General features: G+C 38.2%; 1 protein-coding gene across 6 annotated transcripts in view; it reads right to left on the bottom strand.

Annotated features, from left to right (window-relative positions):
- Window positions 1-75: 75 nt before the first annotated feature.
- Window positions 76-25638, bottom strand: part of rgs3a (regulator of G protein signaling 3a) — a 174292-nt gene continuing 148729 nt past the window's right edge. For 4 of the 6 annotated variants that reach the window (XM_081365196.1, XM_081365197.1, XM_081365198.1 and 1 more), the window contains 4 exons: window positions 11995-12096; window positions 9973-10034; window positions 8359-8525; window positions 76-1790 (listed from right to left, as the gene is read on the bottom strand). In XM_081365196.1, the coding sequence (XP_081221322.1) occupies window positions 1590-1790; window positions 8359-8525; window positions 9973-10034; window positions 11995-12096 (532 nt within the window). In that variant the 3' untranslated portion in view covers window positions 76-1589. Of the gene's footprint in view, window positions 1791-8358; window positions 8526-9972; window positions 10035-11994; window positions 12097-18667; window positions 18723-25638 lie in introns of those variants that run through there. The other 2 variants (XM_081365200.1, XM_081365201.1) reach the window with 2 other exon arrangements.

Below are 25638 nucleotides of genomic sequence, written 5' to 3'. Positions count from 1 at the left end.
CTCAATAATGCAATTCAATGCAATACTACAACTACTACTACTATAGCAATAAAAGAGAGGCAGGAGGCAATGTCGTCGATTTTTACCATCTAAATGTTTTATTTGTGTTTTGTAATGACACTTTTTAAACCTCTATTTTCTCTTGCACTTGCTATCTTAGGAGATGCATTGGAATTGTAAACAGTTAAAATGATAAAATACATTTCATATAACTACTTACAAGCAGTGTACGTCCAAAGCGGAGGACGACCATACCTGCGCCACCCCGATTTATAACAATACATGTCATTTTATAGCTTTAAGGTTCACATATTTACATAGGTACAACGCTTTTCATGGTGCGCCCACAAAACCTTGTGTGTTTTTATCTTTTTTTTTCAACCATTTTTTCTTAAGAATCATATATACATCCATTAACCCGGCGGCCTGCTGCCAGGGAAACACAGTTAGAATAATTTGTGTACTAATGTAATCCTTACATTACCAGTAACTTACAATAATATTAATGCAGAGCTCAATCCATTGTCTTTTTTTTCATACAAAAGGTAAACTCATCCGTAAGATAAGTCCACAAATAAAAATAATAAACATATTGCACTTACATCAGGACAGCTGCTGACCTGGATCAAAGTGGAAAAGGGAAATTCAGCTGAGTGCAATGAACAAAGCAACCAGTGAAACTTATTAATAAATAACTACGTTTTTGTACTGGTAAAACATGTCGTCGTTCTTATTAACAAATGAAGGGACAGATCCTAACTGACCTCGTGCCCTATTAAATATCGAGTGCATGATTTAACCTAAAGTCCGAAAAGTGAGGAAACAAAGGGTTAAATAAGTCTGGAAGCTTCATAGTTGAGTGCCGTAATATCCTGAGAATACTGTCTCTTTCATTCCTAATATGTGGCGCTACAATGAATGGCTTATTGGCTTTACAGATCGCAGCTAAGCATGTTTTGTACAGTCTTTAGAGACCAGCGACAGTCCATTTCGAGCCCGGAGCCAAACGTTCGGCCCGTTCCTCTAGTGCGTTCCTTTGTACATTTATCTGATTAAGTTATATCTTGTGCCAGCGACGTCATCATGTGGCGTGGAGTCGACAGACATGGAGGAGGGTTCACAGGAACACCAGTGAGCATAAGTGCATGATCGTCGACGATTCTTACGTGCCATCCAGACATCATCTAAACCCCGTAGAGACGAGGCGCTTTTCAGTGTCCAGGAAAGTCATCGTGAAATGGAGAACAAAGCGAGGTTGGTGGCTCGATCAGAAGAAGAGGAAGAGGTTAAACAGTACCCAGTTGTCATAGTGTTAAAGAGGCAATAGCGGCCTCCATAATCTCCAGTACACAAATTAAATAACATTCAAATGGGAATAACCAGCATTATTCAGCGTGGTGTTGCCCCACTCGTCCAGCGCCACACTATCTTTTCCTCTATCTTTCACCATTTGTAAACGACGCCTCGTGCATTTCTCCACCCTCTGTCTTTCTGCCACGTTAACAGATAGAATGGCTGATGACAATGAAATGCTAAGTGAAAGAAACCTTGCGGATGCTACTGTGTATAGTGTCTCTCTCTGTGCCGTCTTAGGAGGAGGATGATGTCGATGTGCTGCTTGGTTTCTTCTGGTTCACTAAGTCCACGTAGAGCTCTGAGCGCAGAAAGCGAGCGTACGAGTCTTTCTCCATCAGGCCGTATATCCTCCTCTGGGCCAGGTCGAAGCACGAGCGATTGATGTCTTGCAGGTTCTCTTTAGTGTGTTCCCTGGTGTAGGAATCCAGATTCACCTGAGGGACAAAAGAAGAGCCGTTACTTCCAAGTCCACAGTCGTCTTAGTCAGAGATGCAGGGGTACCCTTTTCACCGTCTATTTTCACGTCGTTTTACTTTGTGCTTCATACTTTGGGCATTCATTTAGAGAAAACTAGTTCAAACTGAATGTGAGCGTTTCTAATACAACGGCTGAGGGAGTGATGGCAAATTTGACATCTTTGTCTCTTTTGACCAACAGAATCAATCTCTTGATATTTTGTTCCCCTCTTTTGGAAAGTCATAGAAACACTATCATGGATTTTTTGTTGTAGTTCACCACTAAAGAAGTCTACCCAATTATGATGACTTCTGAGAGCCATGAACCAAATGACAAACTGCTGCTTCCAATACTATTTAACTGGATTTACGAAAGTTAAGCCGTACAATATTTTTTATAATCCACATTGAAACAAAATCATGTTTACAATGACTCTGAATAATCAGGGTTCGTACAGATGCTGTAAAAATGAACTTTCAAAGACTACTTTTTTGGTTTTCAAGGACTATAATCAGAGATCTCACTTATCAAACAATATCTTTATTATCGGTCTAATTCTAAAAAAGGCAAGTAGATAAACATATACTAAAAGATAGTTGCTGTGGGAACTTATGGGAACATTAACAAAGCCCTAGAACAGGGCTATTCAATTAGTTTCATTCGCGGGCCGCATTATCAAATCGAAAAGTTGAGGCGGGCCGGTGGGTTGGTTTGGGGGTTTAGCTTATTTATTGAAACAACATTTTCAATAAATAAGTTAAAGTTACCCTAAAAAATGTGGTATTTACTTGGAAATGTGGTACCCAACAGTATGCAAATATATAAAACCATAATAAATAAAAAAACTTGATAATTTACAGCTGTGTACAACTATTTTCCTTGGAACAAATAAATTATTTATACAAACGTATAGCTGTTGGTGAGAAATAATAATTATTTTATTTATAATTGTTATGCTTAAATGAAAATATTCTGACAGTGAGACTTGTTAACCACAGGCTACTCGTTTCCACTGTATAAAAAATGCCTAAACACAAGTTAAAAACTATGCACCTTACAAAGAAACTGACATAATTTCATAACAAGCATTAATTATATATTCCTCTACCCACCTAATAAAACTAATGCAATATAAATCACTATATTTACTATTATACTATATAATATTATAGTATATATATTTACTATATTTATTTATTACTACATAGTATTCAACATAAATATTGCACATTTCTGCCCAACCATGGTAAATTACTACAGTACATTCATGGTAAATGTTTGTAAAGGTGATTAGCGGATTTAAAGTCTTCTAATTTCGTTCATGCCACAATGTTTCTCCTGCTTTCCTCATCAGTCTTGTTGGGAACGTTGAGGCTGTTTCATCCGATTTAATACTAATTAAATCATCGAGTGATTTGTGGTTTGTAACAGAGAGGTTTCTGTCACGCTTCCCACTGGTTGTCGCAACGCTGGTTAATATAGTGTCCGGGACCGGGAGTAAACGCAACTCCGTGCTGGGCCGTGTTGAAACAAATAACGTTAGTGAAACAACTGAAAACATCGCTATTTGTTGTTATACTGTACTGAACGAGAAACCGCTTCAGATGATTCAGTGACGGAGCGGTCCGAATGAATCCGAATAGTTTTAGACCGTTATGCATGAAGCGCGTTTAGAATCGAACCAAAAGAATGTTTCATTCATGAATGATTGGTAGCCTATCGCTGGTTCAGTCGACATAAATTCGGGACACATATAATAACTGCTGAAATATTCGCACGTAAAACGTTTCTCAGGTCAATCGGAGCGAGTATCAAACTGAATTAGCCGCACTAGTCGAGTCCCAAAATAGATAAATAGCCCTGGATAAGATGCAGTAGGCATTTTTGAGGAAAAGTACTTCAAGTGTTGTTTCTATATGATTTTTAGGTGCTGAATCCATTTCTGCCGTATAACAAGTTGTAAACATCACTGTTTTGGCATAAACAATAAAACAAAATGGCTGCCCAAAAAAACAAAAACAAAAAAAAAAACGTTTTAATGCATTTATTGCATTTTAAACATTAAACATTAGAACTAAACTATGCATTCTCAGAATATTTAAACAAGTAAACAATGAAAAAACAACATTAACATGAAAGGGACAGTTTTTAATAGCTGCTGGAATTATGCCAAGGTACCAAGGTACACTGGGAAGCATATATCAGTGGAAATATGCAATTATGCCCAGCCCGAAGGGGGGGGACTTGGAATACACATGACCCCAGGGGGCTGCATATTGAGAATCACTGGGGTGTCCAGCCGCAGGTGGAATATTTCAAACCCAGGGGTGGCAAGGTGGCTTGCCGAGGGAAAGACACATGCTCAAAGAGGCTTACAGTGGACTACACACGTGGGGGTCGCCCAGAGGCCGTGTTAGGTGTCGCCCAGCCTGCAGCTCTACAGATGTTTGTTAGCGAGGCGCCATGCGCTAGAGCCCAAGAGGATGCCACACTCCGGGTGGAGTAGGCCGTCACACCAAGGGAGCATGGTCGACCTTGCTGCTGGTAAGCCAAAGCAATGGCGTCCACTATCCAGTGAGACAACCTTTGCTTGGAGAGAGCCTTTCCCTTCAGCTTCCCACCATGACAGACAAAGAGCTGGTCTGAAGTCCTGAAACAATGCGTTCTGTCTACGTAAGCACGGAGGGTGCGTACTGGACAGAGCAGTGCCAAGGCTGGGTCTGCCTCCTCCAAGGGCAGCGCTTGCAGGTTCACCACCTGGTCTCGAAAGGGTGTGGTGGGAACCTTGGGCACATATCCAGGCCGGGGTCTCAGGATGACGTAAGAGTTAGCCGGTCCAAATTCCAGGCACGCTTCGTCAACCGAAAATGCCTGCATGTCCCCTACCCTCTTGATGGAGGCCAATGCAACCAGGATTCAGTCTCCTCGCTCCTCTCAGGAAACTGATGATCAGGTCGTGCTTTCCAATGGACTTACAATCAACTGCATCATGATGTGTGGCAATGGAGGCACCATACACTTTCAGGGTGGAGGGAGACAACCTTCTCTCCAACCCTTCTTGCAGGAAGGAAAGCACGACACTGATCGGGCCTTTCGTGGGTTCTTGAAGTTTAGAAGAACACCAGTTGACGAAGAGGTTCCACTTCAACGCATAGGCATGTCTCGTGGACGATGCTCTAGCGGAAGTGATGGTAGCCACCACCGCTGGTGGTAGGGTACTCAAACCTGCCTCGTCCAGAACCACACATGGAGGTTTCAAAGATCGGGACGAGGGTGCCATAGGGTGCCCCGTCCCTGAGAAAGCAGGTTCTTTCTCAGAGGAATTGGCCAGGGAGGTGCTGTCGCGAGGAGTACTAGTTCTTGGAACCAGGTGCGGTTGTGCCAATACGGGGCAACCAAAATTACCTGCTCCTCGTCCTCCCTGATCTTGCGCAAAGTCTGCGCAAGAAGGCTCACTGGGGGAAACGCATACTTGCAGAGGCCCCGCGGCCAGCTGTGCGCCAGTGCATCCGTGCCGAGCGTGCCCTCGGTCAGAGAATAAAACAGGTCGCAGTGGGACGAGTCGTGGGAGGCAAACAGATCTACCTGTGCGTCCCCGAACTGATCCCAAATCAGCTGAACCGACTGGGGATGGAGTCTCCATTCTCCAGCGAGAGGCCGAAACCGAGACAGATCAGCTGCACGGTTCAGGTCTCCCGGGATATAAATGGCTCGAAGCGACCTCAGATGCTTCTGACTCCATATGAGGAGGTGGCGGGCGAGTTTCGACATACGGCGGGAGCGCAGACCACCTTGTCGGTTGATGTACGCTACTGTGGCAGTATTGTCTGATCGGACTAATACGTGCTGACCCCTGAGCAACGCACAGAAGCGGTGCAGGGCGAGACGTACAGCCTGCAACTCGAGGCAATTGACATGCCAAAGGCGCTTGTCCAGGAGCCCGCGGCATCATGTCCATTGCACATGGCACCCCAGCTCATTGTGGAGGCATCTGTTGATACAACAACATGCCAGGAAACTCGTTCTATGGGCACTCCAGCCCATAGAAAACTGAGGTTCGTCCACGGGGTGAAGGTCTGACGGCAGGTCGAAGTCACTGGGACTCGGAGCATGCCGTGTTGCCTTGCCCACCTCGGGACTCAATCGCGTAGCCAAAGCTGAAGCGTCGAGAGGAACAAGGGCTGCCTCGACAACCTTCGTGAAGACGCGAGGAGACAGGGCTAGCCCGAAAGGGAGAACCGCGTACTGGTATGCCTGCCCCTCGAATTATTTATATATATATATATATATATATATATATATATATATATATATACTGGTATGCCTCATTTGCATATGTAAACATGACATTTCAGAAAACTTGTAATACAAAAAATGTCTGTCTCTATGTAAGTGAAAAACTGGAAAGGTTTTATGGTGATATCTATAACTTCAAAAATTTACCCTATCCACCTCTAGTGTTTCGGCTGTGAATAATGCACCTATTCTTTCAATAACAATTACAAGAAAATGGGACCCTTATTTCAAATGTTATACGGTGGATCCTTATTCAGGAGACATAGAACTTTCTAAAAATGTGGTATAACAACTTTTCCTCAAAAATGCCTACAGGGTTACACAATCTTGAAGATCCGGACCTGACTACACCGCCAGGAAAAGAGGAGGAGGGAGGTTGGTGCCGTCGGGCCGCATGGAGATGATTGGCGGGCCGCATTTGGCCCGCGGGCCGCCAATTGAATAGCCCTGCCCTAGAACTTTCAGTGCATAGAAAAGCAAATAGAAAGTGGGAATAAGCGTCTAACACGATACTATTAAAAGATGTAATAAGAAAACAATTGATTTAATTTGCAAAATCTAAAGTTTACATTTCATTGTAAATAACTACAAAGTAATTATATTGCAGTCTAATGACTTGTTTACACTAAAAATATAGTTTAAGATTTCTGTTTACTCAAATTACAGATACAAGGTATCAATATACAAATTATTTATAAACTTATTTCATCACATATATTCAATACAAAGTATATAATGGCTATTATTGTTCAATAAATAATATTTGATATTATAATGTTGACGTACTTGGTATTGAGAAGCGGTCTGATGGGGGTTTATCAACGCCTTCAGTGCAGGTTACATACGCCAATAGGGGACTTTAAGAGTGAGTAAGTGGAACATTCATTAAAAAAAATGCTGATTCACTCTGGAACGAAGAAAGGTTTAAACAAGGGGATTATTTTAACTTTGAACAACACCTTATAAGGCGCAGCGCTTCTGATGCTTCGAAGAGATCGATGCATTGACCAGCGCTGTCAGTCACGGGAAATCCCCGTAACCATTGAAAGGATAATATGACAAAGATAACGAGTTTTTTTGAATATATGATTGACCTGAAGAATGAAAGCTGTATCATATACTTGGAAATAAATGAGCAATATCAAGCTCATAGCCATATCAGATGGGCAGCAGCGTAAATTTTGCGTGAAAGTATTTATTTACTTTGAACAAAAATGTAACTTTAATTTGGCTGTTTCCAAGGGTTTTCCAGTACTGCAGTTTTAAGCACCTTGTATGAACCCTGCATACTATTTGTGGATGTACAAAAATTCTGATCATACGCAATCATGCAGACTTAGTATACGTTTTCTTTACAACAGCTCATGAAGATTGGCAAACAACATAGACAGACTTATTAACTTTAAAAAGGGAGAAGAAAACACTTCCCATATCTTCTGTTGTTGATATTGGTAGTGTTTGATTATTGTGTTAGGTCGCTTCATTTTAAAATCTGGGTCCTGAAGCTAAAACCAGTTGAGAAAACCAATCTTTTTTATATAAACCTGCTCTTAAATGGCACATGAAAATCAAACTGTGGTTGGTCCCTTAAAGGGATAGTTCACCCAAAAAATGAAAATGCTGTCATTACTTACTCACCCTTAACAGCACCCATTGACTTCCATATTAGGAAAGAAAAGTCAAAGTCTTGTTACCAAACTTCTTTTAAATATCTTCTTTTGTGTTCAACAGAAGAAAGAAACTCATACAGGTTTGAGTAAACGTTTTTAAGTGAACTATCCCTTTAACATTTCAGTGAAACGCTCTCTGCCAGTCTTTCCAGAATAAGCTGAAATCTGCACTGGACTTCATGCTGGAAGTCAAAGATCTGGCAGTGTGCGTCTACACAAAGCTTGGCCTGATTTTCACCGCTGGAAAGTTCAGCGAGCTCCTGCTGCTCGTCTCATTTTGAGTTTCCAAACTGCCTTCCAAGTTTGGAAAATGAAAACACACACTCAAACTGTCAGATGTGTGTGTTGTGCGGCCAACAGGGAGTCCATTAGTCAGGCATGACATCATATCCTCCGTGGCTCTGACAAATGTTTTAGTTTCATGACACAATGCGGAGCATTTTAAGGATATTTCCAGCCAAGCTGCTAAATAATACAGAATGGCATTGATTCTTAACTTTTTCAATTCCCAGTTAGAACTTTTAACGTTGGACGTTTGCAGTCTGTAAAGGATCAGATGAATACGAGACTTCACGCTCACCTCTTTACAGGACTGGATGGCGATGAATTCCGCATAGATTTTCTTAGCTTTCGATGTCATCTTGGACTGGGATTTAATCTTCTTGTAATCCTCGCAGGCCAGCCAGAAATCCAGATTCTCTTCACTAAACTCTGTGCGCAAGAAAGCTCTGAACGCCGCCAGCCCATCTGATGAGGGAGAGGGAGAAAAGAAAGAGGCAGAAAAAGGGGAGATGTTATTGGATGGATAAACAGAGAGCCATGGCAACGGCAGCCTCCACGCGCGCCAACCCGTGAGTCAATACTAGCGCATTAACCAGACAAGAACACGACTCGCTCTCATCCAAGACTCTCGCTGCTATGCCTCGGACGAAACACTACTCTCCTATTAATTCGACATTTCTTGCATTTCAGAGACTCTCAACTGCAAATTCAAACCCTCACATTATTTGTGTTGCAGCTTGCTAAAACTACAATGCAGTTCAAGCTAAATTATAACATTTGTACTGATTTTACATCATCTTTTTCATAACCAGGGATGCCATTTCCACTTTACATCTCATTCATTTTATGTGACTTGCAAGTGAATTTCCGTGCTTAAAACAAATGTGCCGGTTCTACACTGCAAAAATGCTTTTCTTTCTTAGTATTTTTGTCTTGTTTCCAGTCCAAATATGAAAAAATTCTTGAATCAAGATGCATTGAGTAAAATATATAAGATATCATGTCTTGTTTTCTGGGGAAATTAATCAAAATGAAGTGAGTTTTTGCTTAAAAAAGCTAAATTATCTGCCAATGGGGTAAGAAAAATCATTGTAATTCAAACAGAAACAAGATTATTTTTCTTACCCCATTGGCAGATCATTTTGCTTGTTTTAAGCAAAAACTCACTTCATTTTGATTAATTTCCCCAACACAAAGACATAATACCTTGTGGCATTTTACTACTTTAGTGAACGCATCTTGATTTATGAATTTTTTTAAATTTGGACTGGAACCAAGACAAAAATACTAAGAAAGAAAAGCATGTTCTTGCAGTGTACAAGACAACATTCAATGAAGGATGTGATTGTTTTTCCAGTGCATTCTTGAAAGTGTCTTCCTTACAGTAGCGCTGCATACTGACATTTCCTTTCAGATCTAAAGGCGGCCAGCATTAAAATAGAAGGAAGTGTGGCTCCGTCCCAAAGCACGCAATCACCTTTCCGTTCCCATCAGAGCCTGCTGATAACAGCATGTGGACGCTCTCAGCCTTTCACATGAGGGAAACATTCACTGCAGAAAAAGTGTCTCACAAGCACTCTGAACCTCACAAAACCACTGAGTCTGATCAAAAATGAAAAGTCATGATATGAATGGAGGGCTTTTGCCGGAATGCTTTAATCTGTGGTCTTTCTCTGACTCCATACGGATCTAGGACTCATCTGGGATTACTATGAAAGGCATTGAGCATGTTCAACAGAGCGTTCGTTCAGTGACTCAGGAAGTCGAGAGGAAACATGAATGCCTAAAACAATGCAACAATGCAAGCCAACATCCCTGTGGATTCAAGCCAAGCCAAAAGGAATTTGGCAAATACAACAAGTTCATGATATTACATCCACAGAAGCATTATAATAAAGAAAATATGTCTTACATTTGTGGACGAGCAGCTTGTCCAACGACTCTCCCCACTTCATCGCCTCTTCCGGAGTGGGCCTGCAAATAAAGGCAGTGCGGTTCTTCAGCAAACCCATCTCTGTCAGGTTTCTCATTGTATGACCCATTCGAAGCTGTGCCCTTCTCTCGCTCGAGTGTGTGTGTGTGTGAGTCTGAGCGTCTGTCTGAGTGAGTCTCTGTTGGACGGCCTCTTTTATGTCCCTCTGTGAAGAGGCGGAGCTCAACCAATAGGACGGCGTGTTAGACAGAGGCTCCGCCCACTTCTTCTCTCAAAGACTCATTCTTGTCTTCATCGCCTGTCTAAGCTCAGCTCCTACAGTCTACACACCCTTAACACTTACTATGACACTGCCTAATAAGGGAACGTTATCTAACAGGGAAGCATTTTGCAAGATAAAATCATAAAGTGTGCTGAAGCAAAGATCTGTGCTTTACACCTGTGATTATTCTGACCTACTTACAACTTCTGTGCATTCATTTGATGACATCTGTCCCATGCAACAACTCATATTTTGCAGGTTACGTATAGCTGAACATACTTAAAATAACAATGTCACGCATCAAAACATCTCTGCAATGTTTAACCCTAACTCTAATGATTTAACCCTGTGATGCATGACATCCACTACATTAGACAGGTCTTTGGAAGTCATTGTTGGTCAGTGTTGCCATTGAGATACTCTTATTTTTTGTTAATATTTGGAATTAGATGTCAATATTGGGGAACACTTTATTTCGAGGGTCCACTTTAGACATTCTACTAACTATAAGTAACTTTGCAAATACATGTCAACTAACTGTCATTAGAGTATTAATAGACTGTCTGCTTAATATCCGCTAACACTTTAGTGACATTATACTGACTGTAAGTTATCACATGTCAACTTATTCTACTGAACCCAAACCCTAACACCTAAACGTCTACTAATACTCTAATGAGAGTTAGTTGACATCTAGTTGCAAAATGAGTTAAAGCAAGTAAAATGTCTAAAGTGGGCCATCAAAAGAAGGTGTAACCCTAGAGGGTTTTTATTAATTATTATTTACTAGTTTTAGTTTATTTAGTTTTAGTTATTTTAGTTCAAATGAATGAAAATGAGAAATGCTGCCTCGGCAACTAGCTGAAATAAAATAAGTAAAAAAAAAAATCGATTATATTTTATTTCTGTTCTGGTATCCTCTGAACTTTATATCATTTATAGACTTTGATGACTACTAATCAGGGCTTAACTCTTTTGCTCACCGGCCACTGTGGCTAGTGGTTTGATATAATGCCATATAGATGTTTTTAATATTATCTCATAATTTGGCATCAGGAATATTAGGCTGCTGTCACTTTAAGACCTGACGCACGGATCCATTATACTGTTACACGTGTTTTCTTTCTCAACTGTTTACATTCACTTAAAACAGAACTGACTGTGTTTAAGTGAATACTCGCCAAGACCAGCATTTTGACAATATTTTGTGTGTATTTGACTGTGAAAACGAACTCAAGGCGGTTTTATGTGTGGATACTTTGAGTGTGAGCACAAAATCTGCAGGAATAACTGAAATTATGCACAATACGCGCTGAAATTCAAGCCCTGAAACACCATCAATATTCATCCGGGGAGAATGAAACGAGTGAGTGAGGAGAGGCGGGTTTGTGTGTATTGGTGTATTAGAAGCATTTCAAAAAATCTATATTTTTGACAACGCTACATTGCACATAGTTTATTATTTTAGATGCCTTTAAAAAAAATACAAATTAAAATGTATATAAAGTGGCTAGTAGGAGTGACACACTGCTGAAATACACACACATTTGGCATGTGTTAATGTCAAGCCCTGCTGGTAATCGTTAATATCACAACATTTTCACTCCCCAACGTATTGATCTAAAAGACATCCTTTCAGTTAGTCTGTCTCTTTCATCCCACACACACATGAGCAGAGAGCCACCAGCTGGATCATTACCCAGCAAGCAGGCGGACACCACACACACACACACACTTACTTGATAGACTTCAAGGTTTTGTCGAGCTTGCCGACTGGGGTGCTTCCGGGAGACTCATTCCTCCTCCTCAGGAAAGCGAGCCGGTTCTTCATGTCTTTGGCCCTGCAGAAAAACGCACAGAAGAGTAAGAGTTGAGTTCTGCTGCAGGTCATCACAAAACCAAACCAACACATCCATCTCAGTCCCGGAACACACAACGGCATAAATCCAAAGCGCGGTAACCCATACATGTTCTCCTCAATCCGCAGTTATCAAAGTTGAGCCGCCGCTTGAAGTTCCTCTCAGTTTTCTGCCTCTCGTCGATCTCTCGTCTTCGTCTGAGCGAGCGGATGAGTGAAGGGAGGGTTCTCAGCTCTCCACACCGTCGATCCGCTGTTCAGGAGCCACCGGGGGTCCCGGGAGCCCTAACCTAAGGCCGACGGGCCCCGGGGACTGACTGTTCACCCCTGGATCCCGGTCTCACGCAGCTCTTCCAGAGGAGCACTGATTTCCACTGTGGTTTGCAGATCCTCTGCCCTCATCAGCTCATCTGACCTCTCGCACCACCGGCACACGCTCATGACAGCACCAAAAAAAGACGCTCAATCCCATTTTTGGCCCTCCCAAGGCCAGCGTTCCTACATAAAGCACACGCGGAGAGTTCCTGCGGTCCAGGATTGAGCAATAAACCCTCTTCACTCAAAAAATAATACTGAATAAAATAGCATTTAAAAATGCTGTATAATGACGTATATAAGCATGTTTTTTTCAGCTGTTGTTGTGTAACAGCTTTGAATGTGGCTCATCTCATCAGAACTAATCACTTTTGTGATTTGACAGTGTTTATTGATTTGTTTTCCTGGCGGTTCGTATAAATCTGTAAAAACATCTGTATACACACCAGCGTTTAAAAGTTTGGGGTCGGTAAGATTTGTTCATGTTTTTTAAATAAATCTCTTCTGCTCACCAAGGCTGCATTTATTATTTGATCAAAAAATACAGTAAAAACGTAATATTGCCAGATATTATTACAATTTCAAATAGTTATGTGAATATATTGTAAAACGTAATCAAAGCTGAATTTACAGCATCATTACTCCAGTCTTCAGTGTCACATGATCCTTCAGAAATCACTCTAATATGATGATTTGATGCTCAAGAAACATTTATGATTACCTATGTGGTGCTTCCATATTTTGAGGAAACCGTGTGACATTTTTTCAGAGAGTTTTTTATTACAAACCGTCACTTTTTACCAATGTAATGTGCCTTTGGTGAATAAATCATTTATTTAAAAAAAAAAGGTTTATATAGGATAGTGACAACAGTCTGCTAAGCAAGTCAAACAAGGGCATTATACTGTATCATAAATACTACAGCACTTATGGCAGTATTAATTGTTTATACAGTGTTTCTCGTCAGTAATGTCAACACAGCGACGGCAGAAACAATCAAGCCAGGTCCCGTAAGAACCACTGTTAATGATCCGAGCATATTCAGCCTCGGGGTTCGACGACGGAAAGCGTAGACGAGCCTCGACAGGAAAGAGGAAGTCTGCAACTATTTATGACATATTACGTGGTCCCGTAGGCCGGAGCGAAGAATTCCCCTTCTTCAGAGACACCAATACTGGACAAAATACAGCACTGGGATCTCCTCTATCCAGGTAAAGTCTTGAACCTAAACATCAGGATTTGAAGACCAATACTGGACAAAATACAGCACTGGGATCTCCTCTATCCAGGTAAAGTCTTGAACCTAAACATCAGGATTTGAAGACCAATACTGGACAAAATACAGCACTGGGATCTCCTCTATCCAGGTAAAGTCTTGAACCTAAACATCAGGATTTGAAGACCAATACTGGACAAAATACAGCACTGGGATCTCCTCTATCCAGGTAAAGTCTTGAACCTAAACATCAGGATTTGAAGACAGACGTTGTTTAATTTCAGACTGTTAGTGCCTGAGAATCCGATCTGCTCAACAATCTGGGAAACGGGATGATGAAACATTACTCAGCTTCGCTGTGACTAACTGAGCGGAAGCTCCTCACACCAGATGTTTCAGAAAAAAAGCAAATCCACTTTGAAAAATCAACTCCATGAAATAATTAACGAGTCCAAATGCAATACACACATGTACCTCACTATGTAAATGAGGACATAAACTGCTATGGTTCAATATCATTAATTAAAGTGAAGTTTGCCTTATTTAATATGATGTACACCCTCCAAAGGAAAGGTTTGTCAGAGCTAGATAACTGGAAACACTCACCCTCATTTTCAGTTCTGTGGTAAAGCATTAAAGTCATTATTCTGTTATAAAATTTGTCATTTTTAAGATATTTAAAGTCTTTTTTGAAACGGTAAAGTCCGATCTGGTTCATATTTACTCTGACGTTTGCCAAAGGCATCTTTTTATTTGGGAAATAAGAATGTGAAAGCTGAGAATTAAACCCCGCGGGAGTCTGATCAGATAACATAATAACTGCTGAAATCATCAGGATTTTGGGGAGATGAACTGACTCGCACAAGTAATTTCAAACAGCTCTCAAAACATTGGAAATGCCAAAAAATGCAGTATTTTGGATGGATTATGATTCCACTTGCAAGCTTGGATGTCAAACTTTGCCCACTTGCGAAAGAAATGGAGCAGAGGAAACAAATAAATCAAATTCCACAGCTCTTCTAGAACGAAAATAGTGCTTTTACAAGGAATAAATGAACGCCGGCCAATGGCAACGTATCGGAGAGATTTATTTTTAACTTCCAGTGGGAAGATCTGGATTGAATTGTGCGGGCCTGAGAAGGAGGGTGTTGGATCGAACACACTGGAGGAAAGTTCTCGCCAGTTTATTATGGGTTCTGGAAAATATTTAGAAGTGTAATGAATCAGTTTACGGTCCAGGTCAGGTTTCACTGCGATCTCAGAGCTTTGGTGAAAACAGATCAACACAAGCAATATAAAAACTGAGTCCTGCAACTACAGTGAGATAAGGCTGAGTTTGTCCTCGTTCAATCTGCAGGATTGTTATGGATGTCCAAGTGACATTAAATGCAATGCTGCCACCTACTGGATATGATCATTACCAACACTATCACCATCAGCCGCTTGAGATCAACGAGTACTGTGAATTTGTTTGCATTTTGGTATGAAACCTATTTATATTAAGTTGTTTATGAAGCCTATTTGAGTGTATTCAGGGTGTGAATTATGGGGAATTAGATGAATATGAAGCTTTACCTGTAAATATGAAGATGCATTTCTTGACGCATTTAGCATTAAAGTAAATATATTTATGCACTTATTGCATGAATGTGTTTAAAATGCATATTCAGTTGAATGATAACATTTGCCTTCTTTAATGCTGTTAAACTGAACGTACAAAGCCAATGTTTGCTGAAAATAAAACTCTGGAACTCTCTTCTGCAAGTTTTTGCATGAAAGTGATTGTCCTATTACTTTTCAATCACGTCTTAATCATATTTTTAAATGAGTTTTTCCTGATTAGTTTTAATGTATGTATAACTTTAATGCTGAACTGATATTGCTTTAATTGTATTGCTGTCTTGTACTGTATGAGTGTCATTAAGTTGTTTTGAAAGCCGCCTCAAAATAAAATGCATTATTAAATCTTTATAGTATACAGTTTGTACAGTATAAAAACCATTACACCTATGGGGAGTCTCCGTAAACCACATATACATGTGTGTGTGTGTGTGTGTGTGTGTGTGTGTGTGTGTGTGTGTGTGTGTGTGTGTGTGTGTGTGTGTGTGTGTGTGTGTGTGTGTGTGTGTGGCCATTCAGTGCCACAGTGTTGAGATTCCACACTGCTTTGCAACACTGTTAGTAATGGCCATGTTGCATCAGTCAGCGAGAAAAAGCCACACCAGTGAAAATATGTTACAGATTATTAGCTGAGCTATAAAAAGAGGAGGAAAGAGCACTGAAATATCATATTCAAGAACTCAGTTACTCACTGGGCCTTTGGCTGAGATCAAGCATAGTAACAGTGGTGTTTACTTCTCAAGCAAGGTAAATAAGGACGTACTGCACCCAGTTAGACTTAATAGAGATATGTACAGAGATATGTTATTAACATCTTTAATGTCACCTAAAATTCCTTTACATTACATAGGAACTTACTTGCATTCAAAGTTTATATTTTATAAGTTCATGCATTCATACATACAGTACATGCATTTGTACTGTATGAACTACAAACTACAAAAAAACACAAAAAAGACACAAATGAGTCAGTTGTTGACAAAGCAAAATACAAAGCTACTTAATTAATAAAGTTTTTTTCAAGGTCTTTGGGATGTGCTGGAGAAGACCAGATTGAATGCATTGTCCATACAAGATCTTGACCAAACAATTGATGCACTTCTTGATGTAAATAAATGTTGTGATATTATTTCCATGAAGAGATGCATACATTTTTGGTCCAGATCTTGACAATGCAAGAGTCCAGCACTCTGTAAAGTCTCCTCCAGCACATCCCAAACACTTTCAATGAATTTAAGATCTGGACAGATTCACGTGTGAAAATGATTCTTCATGCTCATCACAACCATTCCTTCACAATCTGAGCCTGATGAATCTTGACATTATCATCCTGGAATATGGCCATGATGTTCTTCCTACACGGCTGTTTAAGAAATGAAAAGCTTAAGCATTTGCCTATTTAAATCCGAACAGCGACTTTGTTTTGGGCGGTGTGTGTGTGTGTGTATATTCACATCTCAAGAGGGTGTTGATCTCGCCAACTAATTAACCACTAAGCTCTTTCAGGAAGACTTTTGTAGAAAACAGAACAAAACCTGTCATCTTTCTGGCATAACGCATGATTATTAGCGACGTCCAGTTGTGTCGGCGGTGTGCGGTGTGGAAAGACAGAAGGCAGTGTCTGCATTGCTGTAGTGTGGCAGCAGTCAGAGGTCTCTCACGCTTCAGAGCCGATCATGACCCCTCATTTACAGAAAACACTGGGATAATTATCCAGCAGGAGCAGCTGCTCACGGGACTGGCCTGTAATCTCTCGACAGGAACACACACGCCCTCGCTGGAACTCATCAATCTAGCTCTTCTGAACCCGTCGACGCACGCAGGACACAATTATCTCCAGGCTTTCCTATTCCCACTCTGCCCAGCTCACATTACTGCCCATAATAGAGTCAGCGCTATTCCCGGCTGTGAAACCAGGACACTTGCTGTGGGAAACACATTTAGAGAATGACAGCGATTTAAAACCAGTGTGATGTGGGTTCAGATCCCAATAGGAGTGTGGTTTCTAAAGCTCTGGATTTCTCCACCGAAACACACGATGTTGGTGTTTCTTTAAATAGTCATATTTGTTCTGGCAATGTGTTTTTGTATGTGTACACGAACCACACAACACGTCTGCTGTTGTTAAGAAGTGTGTGCAAGTGTGTCTCAACATCCAGTGCCATCCTCTCATTAATGCATCAACACTCCTCGCGCGCATGCGGATTCAATGAAGCGAATGTTCATAATGCATTTTATGGTATTGACTTATATTCATGCAGTCGTTATTTATGCATTTATTACCTGTTAACCACTTTTTGAGCATAGAATTGAAAATATAATATCCAATTTGAATGCCTTGGAGCTCAGAGTTTGTCTCTTTAATGAAGACACTTGACAGATTATTGAAGTAAAAATAATGAAAAAAGTTTAAAAAAAGTGGTAGAAGTTTAGGTTTATTGTTAGGAAAAATGCACAAAAACACTATCCAATTTTTATATGAAACATATATTTAAAACTGCGAGAAAATAAAAGGCATAAATCTAAACGAATTGTGTTTCAAATTTAGGTTGATATCTCAAAACATGAGCTTTCAGTGAGATTTAGTTTGGCGCAGTACCACACGTTTCCACTAGATGAAATTCGTCTGTGTGTGTGTGTGTGTGTGTGTGTGTGTGTGTGTGTGTGTGTTCCCATAGCAAGTGCCAAACCTTTTACCAAGTTTTGTACGATTTAAAAGAAGCAAAAAAGTCTAAAAAAACAAAACGTACAGATTTTCAGCCAGAAATGACTGAATCGCAGCTCAATCTCAGTTTCCTGGACTTCACGATTAAAAACTAGAGACTTTAGAGCAGTCGTATGAAATCTCCTCATGTTAATGCTTCAAAATTTCATGTTCAATTTTTTTTCAAAGAAACTTGCAAAAGAGTTAGATGAATCCCATAAAACATTTTACTTAAAAAAAAAAAACAGCTATATTTTGCATTAAAAAAATAATTCAAGCTCATTGTGTTGACGTTTTGCATTTGTTTGTTTTTTCTTTACCATTAATCTCTATTATGATTTTAATTAGATTTTCATTACTTAAATTATGAAAATGTTTTTTATTAGAATATGAAATGACTGAAGTATAGCAACAGATTTAAACCAGCACTAAATAGTAAAGACTCTTTCAGGCTAATAATAATAATATAGCACAGAGTTTCACCAACAACAGTCTGAAGCCGGACCTCTGAACATCAGAACTCAAGGCTTCCCGTGTCCCGCTCCCGAACACCACAGGAGAGCTGAACTCACGTCACCCTCATCTCCAGCTTCTAAAATATCCGTCTATTTCTGCTCTCTCTCTCCCTCCCTCTTCTCATTAGCGTGAGAACTCTCACAGCAACAGAGGAGAACACTTGTAGGAGCGTTTGGTCCCTACCTTTCCAGGTACTTCTCCGAGAAATCCACCATTGTGTGTAACGTGTGTGTGTGTGTGTGTGTGTGGGACGGGGCGGTTGAACACTCACATTCCTCCAACAGAGAGAGAGAGACTGTGTCTTTATATAGCACATGATCTCAGAGAGGCAGAACTACTGTGAGCCAATGACAGGCCAGATCTATCTATCTATCTATCTATCTATCTATCTATCTATCTATCTATCTATCTATCTATCTATCTATCTATCTATCTATCTATCTATCTATCTATCTGTCTGTCTGTCTGTCTGTCTGTCTGTCTGTCTGTCTATCTATCTATCTATCTATCTATCTATCTATCTCTCTAACTCTCTCTATCTATCTATCTATCTATCTATCTATCTATCTATCTATCTATCTATCTATCTATCTATCTATCTATCTATCTATCTCTCTCTATCTATCTATCTATCTATCTATCTATCTATCTATCTATCTATCTATCTATCTATCTATCTATCTATCTATCTATCTATCTCTCTAACTCTCTCTATCTATCTATCTATCTATCTATCTATCTATCTATCTATCTATCTATCTATCTATCTATCTATCTATCTATCTATCTATCTATCTATCTATCTATCTATTTATCTATCTATCTATCTGTCTGTCTGTCTGCATGTCTATCTATCTATCTATCTATCTATCTATCTATCTATCTATCTATCTATCTGTCCGTCCGTCCGTCCGTCCGTCCGTCCGTCCGTCCGTCCATCCGTCCATCCATCCGTCCATCCATCCATCCATCCATCCATCCATCCATCTATCTGTCTGTCTGTCGATGTGATGCTTATATACTGTTAGAAATGTAAGGTAAGATAGATTAGCTAACACTTGTTTTTGAAGGTCCACTTCACACATTCTAACTATAAGTAACTCTGTAACTCCACCTCAACAGTCATGACAGTATTAGTGGACTCTAGTTTTTCTCAATCGCTTTGGCTCAATTCTCACATGAGACTTTTTTCACAAAACAGTACGTTCAGATCTCTGAACAATCAGTTTCTTGTTCACATCAGATCTGAATTTCTTACTGATTTACTGTAAATGAACTGCATGTGCTTGGCACGTGTGCAAAAGAGTATATTTATTTACAATGTGCAGAATGACTATATGAACACGGCTTATTGATCAAAACTGATGAGTTGATCAGTAAAACGGTCAAACTCTTCACAACTTCTAAACATTCTTCGCTTACATGCAAAATGATCCATTCAGCGATCAAAATCTGTCAGACATGTTATATTCCATAAATATTTATGACATGGAATGTTTGTAATGTTTTCTAAATTGGCAAATGGCCTGTCGTTGTAATGAATATGAATCAGAATCGTATCCATCAATCTCTGAACAGCAGCAGCTACAACAGTACAGTATTACAGTTTTTCTCAGTCGCTTTGGTGCATTTCTCATAACACTATTTACATTTGCACAACAGTTAATGCAGTTCTCAAAACAATTAGTACAAACTGCAAAACCTAGTTGATAACCTGCAAAAGCGTGTCACTTGCTCAAAATGGAGAGCTCATTCCTCAAAAGCAAGTATTTATGTCAATGACAGTGTCAGTGTCATCAAGATGAAGAGTCCTGACACCATCGTTTATGAACAAGATAGTCAAATGGCTTTGGCATGTTTTCATTATGACAGTTTACTCTGTAAATGTTTTCCAATGATAAGAGTCAGATCTTGGTGACACAGTGACTACCTGAAAATGCTCAATACAGCACTAAATACTATTTGCACAGCCATTTGAAAAATACAGTAAAGTTACACATTACTGTATTTAGTGAGGTAACTGAGTACAAGACACTGAATATGTATGTTTCACATTTTTACTGCATATGCTCTTTGCAATTCTAATTTGTTCACAGCATTGTGCAAAAGAAAAAATACACCATTATTTACAACAAACATAAACTCCCTTTGGGTAGAGCTGTGCACAACTGTACACAATATTGCAGTAGGCCTATATACTGTATTGGAACTGAACATACAACATACATAGGACTGTAATCATTCATGCACATCCAGACGTTCCTCTCTGTCTGATTACATAATTTAATCTACATCACAGCGAATATCATCTCTTGCTCAATTGCAAATTGTTCAATTTAGGAGACTTTTTCAGCATTTTTTTTTTGTTGTTGTTGTTGTTTTTTTAAATGACAGATTTTGACAACTAGTTCAACATTTTTGTATGTAATGACTCAAGCAATGAAATGAGGACTATTAGTTTTATATGGAATGACTATTCATCATTTACAAGTATAGTTAATTTTGACTGACATGACATGAGCAAATTATAATGTTATAAAACAGCAGAGAGTTGAATGAAAGCAATTGATGCATGTCCAAAAGCATTTGCAATTTGTTGGAAGGAATGAGAAACTGCTACTATGATGTGCACAAATGACTAAATGTTGTGGAGGTTGAACTAACTGTTGTGCAAATGTAAATAGTGAAGTGAGAAATGCACCAAAGCGACTGAGAAAAACTGTAATACATCTGTATTTAGTGCATGTTCAGCAAAAAATGAATGTACTGTATAAATACAAATACTTTTTTTCTTTTTGTGTACTACAGTATTGACTTTTCCCAGTCAATTTTTACATACTGTCTGAATCTGGACATTAAAAAAATTAATTTAATTTGTATATAACAAATACACGGTGAAAAAAAAATCTAATCGTTTTGATCTGTGTGACTCACAAAATGACAAAAACACTTATTTTTGGTATACCATTGGCCAATACTGACACAATAACGAGGTTTTGCATGAATTAAATGATTTGGGTGAGCTACTATGGTTTGCAGACATGCCATAGAGTTCTGATGTTCCAGCAAACAGTTGTGACAACTGAGCTTACCGTTTAGAGAATGTTAAGACTGCGACGGAGAATAACTGTGATATCTGCAAACTCTTTATTTTGATGCTCTCCAACAAACGTTTTACTGACTATAAGTAACTTACATGTAAACTTATTCTACTAACACCTAACCTAAGTCTACTAATACTCTAATGAGAGTTAGTTGACATGTTGCAAACTTACTTAGTAGAATGTCTAAAGTAGAATACTGAAATAAAGCGTAGCCTTAAGATATAAAAAAAGAAAGAAAAAGAAATTTATATTTTATGTTTATCCAGCAAGGATGTATTAAATAGATCAAATGAGACAGTAAAAACAAGGAACATTATTATTATAACAAATAAATGTCATTCTTTGAAGTTTGTATTCATCAAAGAATCCTGGAAAAAATATATATATCACAGTTTCCACAAAAAATATGAAGCAGCACAAATGTTTTCAACATTGATAATAATCATAACTGTTTCTTGAGCATCAACTCATCATATTAGAGTGATTTCTGAAGGATCATGTGACACTGAAGACTGGAGTAATGATGCTGAACATTCAGCTTTGATCACAGGAATAAATTACACTTTAAAAGCAATTCAAAACAGTTAATATCTCACAATATGTTGAGCACATAAATGTAGCCTTGGTGAGCACAAGATACTTCTTTCTATATATCTATATCTATATCTATCTATCTATCTATCTATAAATCTATCTATATTCTTTTTTTTTATCAGAAATCAATTCTGACATTTAGAATTTTTTTAAGTGTCTTAGTGGTGTAACTGTCTGGGGATTGGTAGTTGGGCCTACTCTTTTATTATTATCCATAAGTTATCTCTCATTTATTGTAAATAAAGAATAAATTATAACATATTATTCTAAAATAGACAGATATAGTGTACATCTAAAAGTAACGTGACACAAGGACAGCTGCACGAACTCTGAAAAACTGGCTTGATTTATCCAGTGAAATCTGCTGCTCAAATATCACACGTGTGTGCATGTTCATGGACTTAAAACGAGAGTTCATGCTATGAATCACTGAGGAGATGTTGGTGCGTGATCCGTGTCTTTCATCAGATCCCTGCACTCTGTGGGATTCCTCTGTGAACGGTTACGCTCATGAAGTAATGTGATGACAGCCAGCGTGGGACAGGCGGTGTCCACACCTGTGTTGGCGAGCTCGTGTTTGTGTCCCGTCAGAAGAAAGCAGCTGTGTGCCCTCGGGTGAGCCGGAGCCCATAACTCAGACTGCTCTTATACTGCTCTCAGATCAGCGCTAGTGTCTGCTTTCTGTGTCATAAACCAGGTGCGAGGAAAAGAAGAGGGAAAAACAACTTCCCTCTGTTAGAGCCAAACCAGGTGCCTCTGATATCACATCATTAACTGATCTGTGCGAGGACTTCATCAAGAGCTTTATATCAAACCTGAGAAGGCTTCCAGATACTGCAGATCAATTTAACATGCCATTGTGTTATATATATAAAATATAATAGTGATGGGCAATGAATAATCACATCCAAAATAAAAGTTTGTGTTTACTATAATATGTGTGTGTGTGTGTGTGTGTACTGTGTATAATTATTTTGTATATATAAATACACACATATTCATGTATACATTTAAGAAAAGTATGTTATTTATACATAAAATATTTATATTTGTATATAATATAAATATATATACAGTATATGCATCCAGGGAATATGCAGGTTTAGTAACATCCAAAATAAAAGTTTGTGTTTACATAATATGTGTGTGTGTGTACTGTGTATAATTATGTATAATATATTATAAAATGTGTTATTTATACATAAAATATTTATATTTATATATAATATAAATTATATCTAAATATATATACAGTATATACATGCAGCTATTTCTCAAATATATACATGTCTATTTTTAAGAAATAATTGTTATTTAAAATTGAAAATATTTAAATTTATATATAATTATATATATAGATATAGATATATACACACAGTATATGCATGCAGATATTTCTAAAATATATACGTGCATATGTTATATATACATAAAATATTAATATTTATATATAATATAAATGATATATAAATATATATATATATACACTGTGTATAATTATGTATAATATATTATAAAATGTGTTATTTATACATAAAATATTTATATTTATATATATAATATAAATTATATCTAAATATATATATACAGTATATACATGCAGATATTTCTAAAATATATACATGTCTATTTTTAAGAAATAATTGTTATTTAAAATTTAAAATATTTAAATTTATATATAATTATATATATATATATATATATATACACACAGTATATGCATGCAGATATTTCTAAAATATATACATGTGTATATGTTATTTATACATAAAATATTAATATTTATATATATAATATAAAATATATATATATACAGTATATACATGCAGATTTTTCTTAAATATATACATGCATGTCTGTGTATCTATATATACAAAATAATTATACACAGCACACACACATATATTATGTGAACACAAACTTTTATTTTGGATGTTACTAAACCCATATATTCCCTTCCCAGTGAGGCTTCACCATTTTAGATGTGAGAAGACAGCTAATACAATGAGATCACGAATCAAGGGGTCGGCCAAGCTTGGAAAGTGATACTTGTCACATATCCCGTGAGGAAACATGCAAAAACATCTCTTTAATGTCCACCTAAGTGTCTCAAACTGAACTCTTGAATATTTTCTGTCTGACCTGCATCACATCTACATCTAGTGTTTCTAAATGCAGTGTTTAGTTGCTCATGTGAAGCACTCATTGTCAAGTCTTCGTGAGCCACAGGCTTTGTTTTCTTGCGGGAAAATGGAAATACATGCCTGTAGTTGCATTTCGTGGCTTCTTGCATGTATTGCAACACTTGTGAACTGTCCAGTGAGTGGCACTAAACTGTGAACACTAAACCCTAAGCAGGAGATAAAAACTAGTGAACTACATCAGAGAAGACACATATGAGCTGGCTATGTGATGCAAATGTTTAAAGTGTATTAGTTCACAAATCATGCACTATAGTAAAAGTATGTTGAGGTCATAAAGCAATGTGCATGAAAATAAGTCTTTATTAATCGATAACCTGCCCCTGTAATCATAATTTGTGTTTAAAAAAAGGGAACAAGGAATTGTATTGCCTAGTGTTCAATTCAATTCAGTTCAATTCACATGTATTTGTATAGCGCTTTTCACAATACCTATTGTTTCAAAGCAGCTTTACAGAAAATGCATGAGTCCACATTACAATGTAGAATAATCTGTTATCAGAGGAAACTGTCCAAGTTATGGATTTCAGAAATGTCCACATATACAAATCACACAGTTAGCTAATAATGTATTAATTTAAACAATGTATAGAGAAACAATGAGCTCACTGAAGTAATGAATACATGTTTGTTAACAAATGATTAGGATGTATAGAAAAAAATGTAGCATTGGTGCATGTTGTATATATTATATGCATATAAGTAAGTTTTTCGAGTTTTGCAGAAAAGTTATTTTAAATGAAATAAATTAAATGTTATAAGCTCAAGGAAGTGAAGAGTGTTGTTACTCAAAGATGTGTGGTGTCACATTCCTGTTTACTGTTTTGATGTCATTCATCTAAATGAGGCTCAATTTCACATATATGTGTTTGTGTGTGTGTGTGTGTGTGTGTGTGTGTGTGTGTGTGTGTGTGTGTGTGTGTGTGTGTGTCTGTGTGTGTGTGTCTCCATTCAACTAGGCCGTCTTGATCTGAATATAGTAAACCAAAACACAGCAAAAGGCAAAGGATATTAGTACCAAATAGTGGTAGATGCTATTTATAAGTGCAAGTACACTATTATATACACACTGTTGTGCAAATACACACTGTTCCAGCCAGTCCGATCAATGCTAGGATACTTTAAATTTCAATTATAAGCTTATTAAATACATGTTACACACTTTAATCCCACCTGTTAGCCACTTTATTTCCACTTGTTGAATATATTCTTCAGTTTTTATGCATCATAAACACCCTTCCGAGCAAGAAAAGGG

Source organism: Scardinius erythrophthalmus, assembly GCF_964197995.2.
Source record: "Scardinius erythrophthalmus genome assembly, chromosome: 5".
NCBI classification, from domain to species: domain Eukaryota; kingdom Metazoa; phylum Chordata; class Actinopteri; order Cypriniformes; family Leuciscidae; genus Scardinius; species Scardinius erythrophthalmus.
The sequence above is the reverse complement of the archived record's forward strand: the minus strand, read 5'-3'. Positions and strand labels throughout refer to the sequence as shown.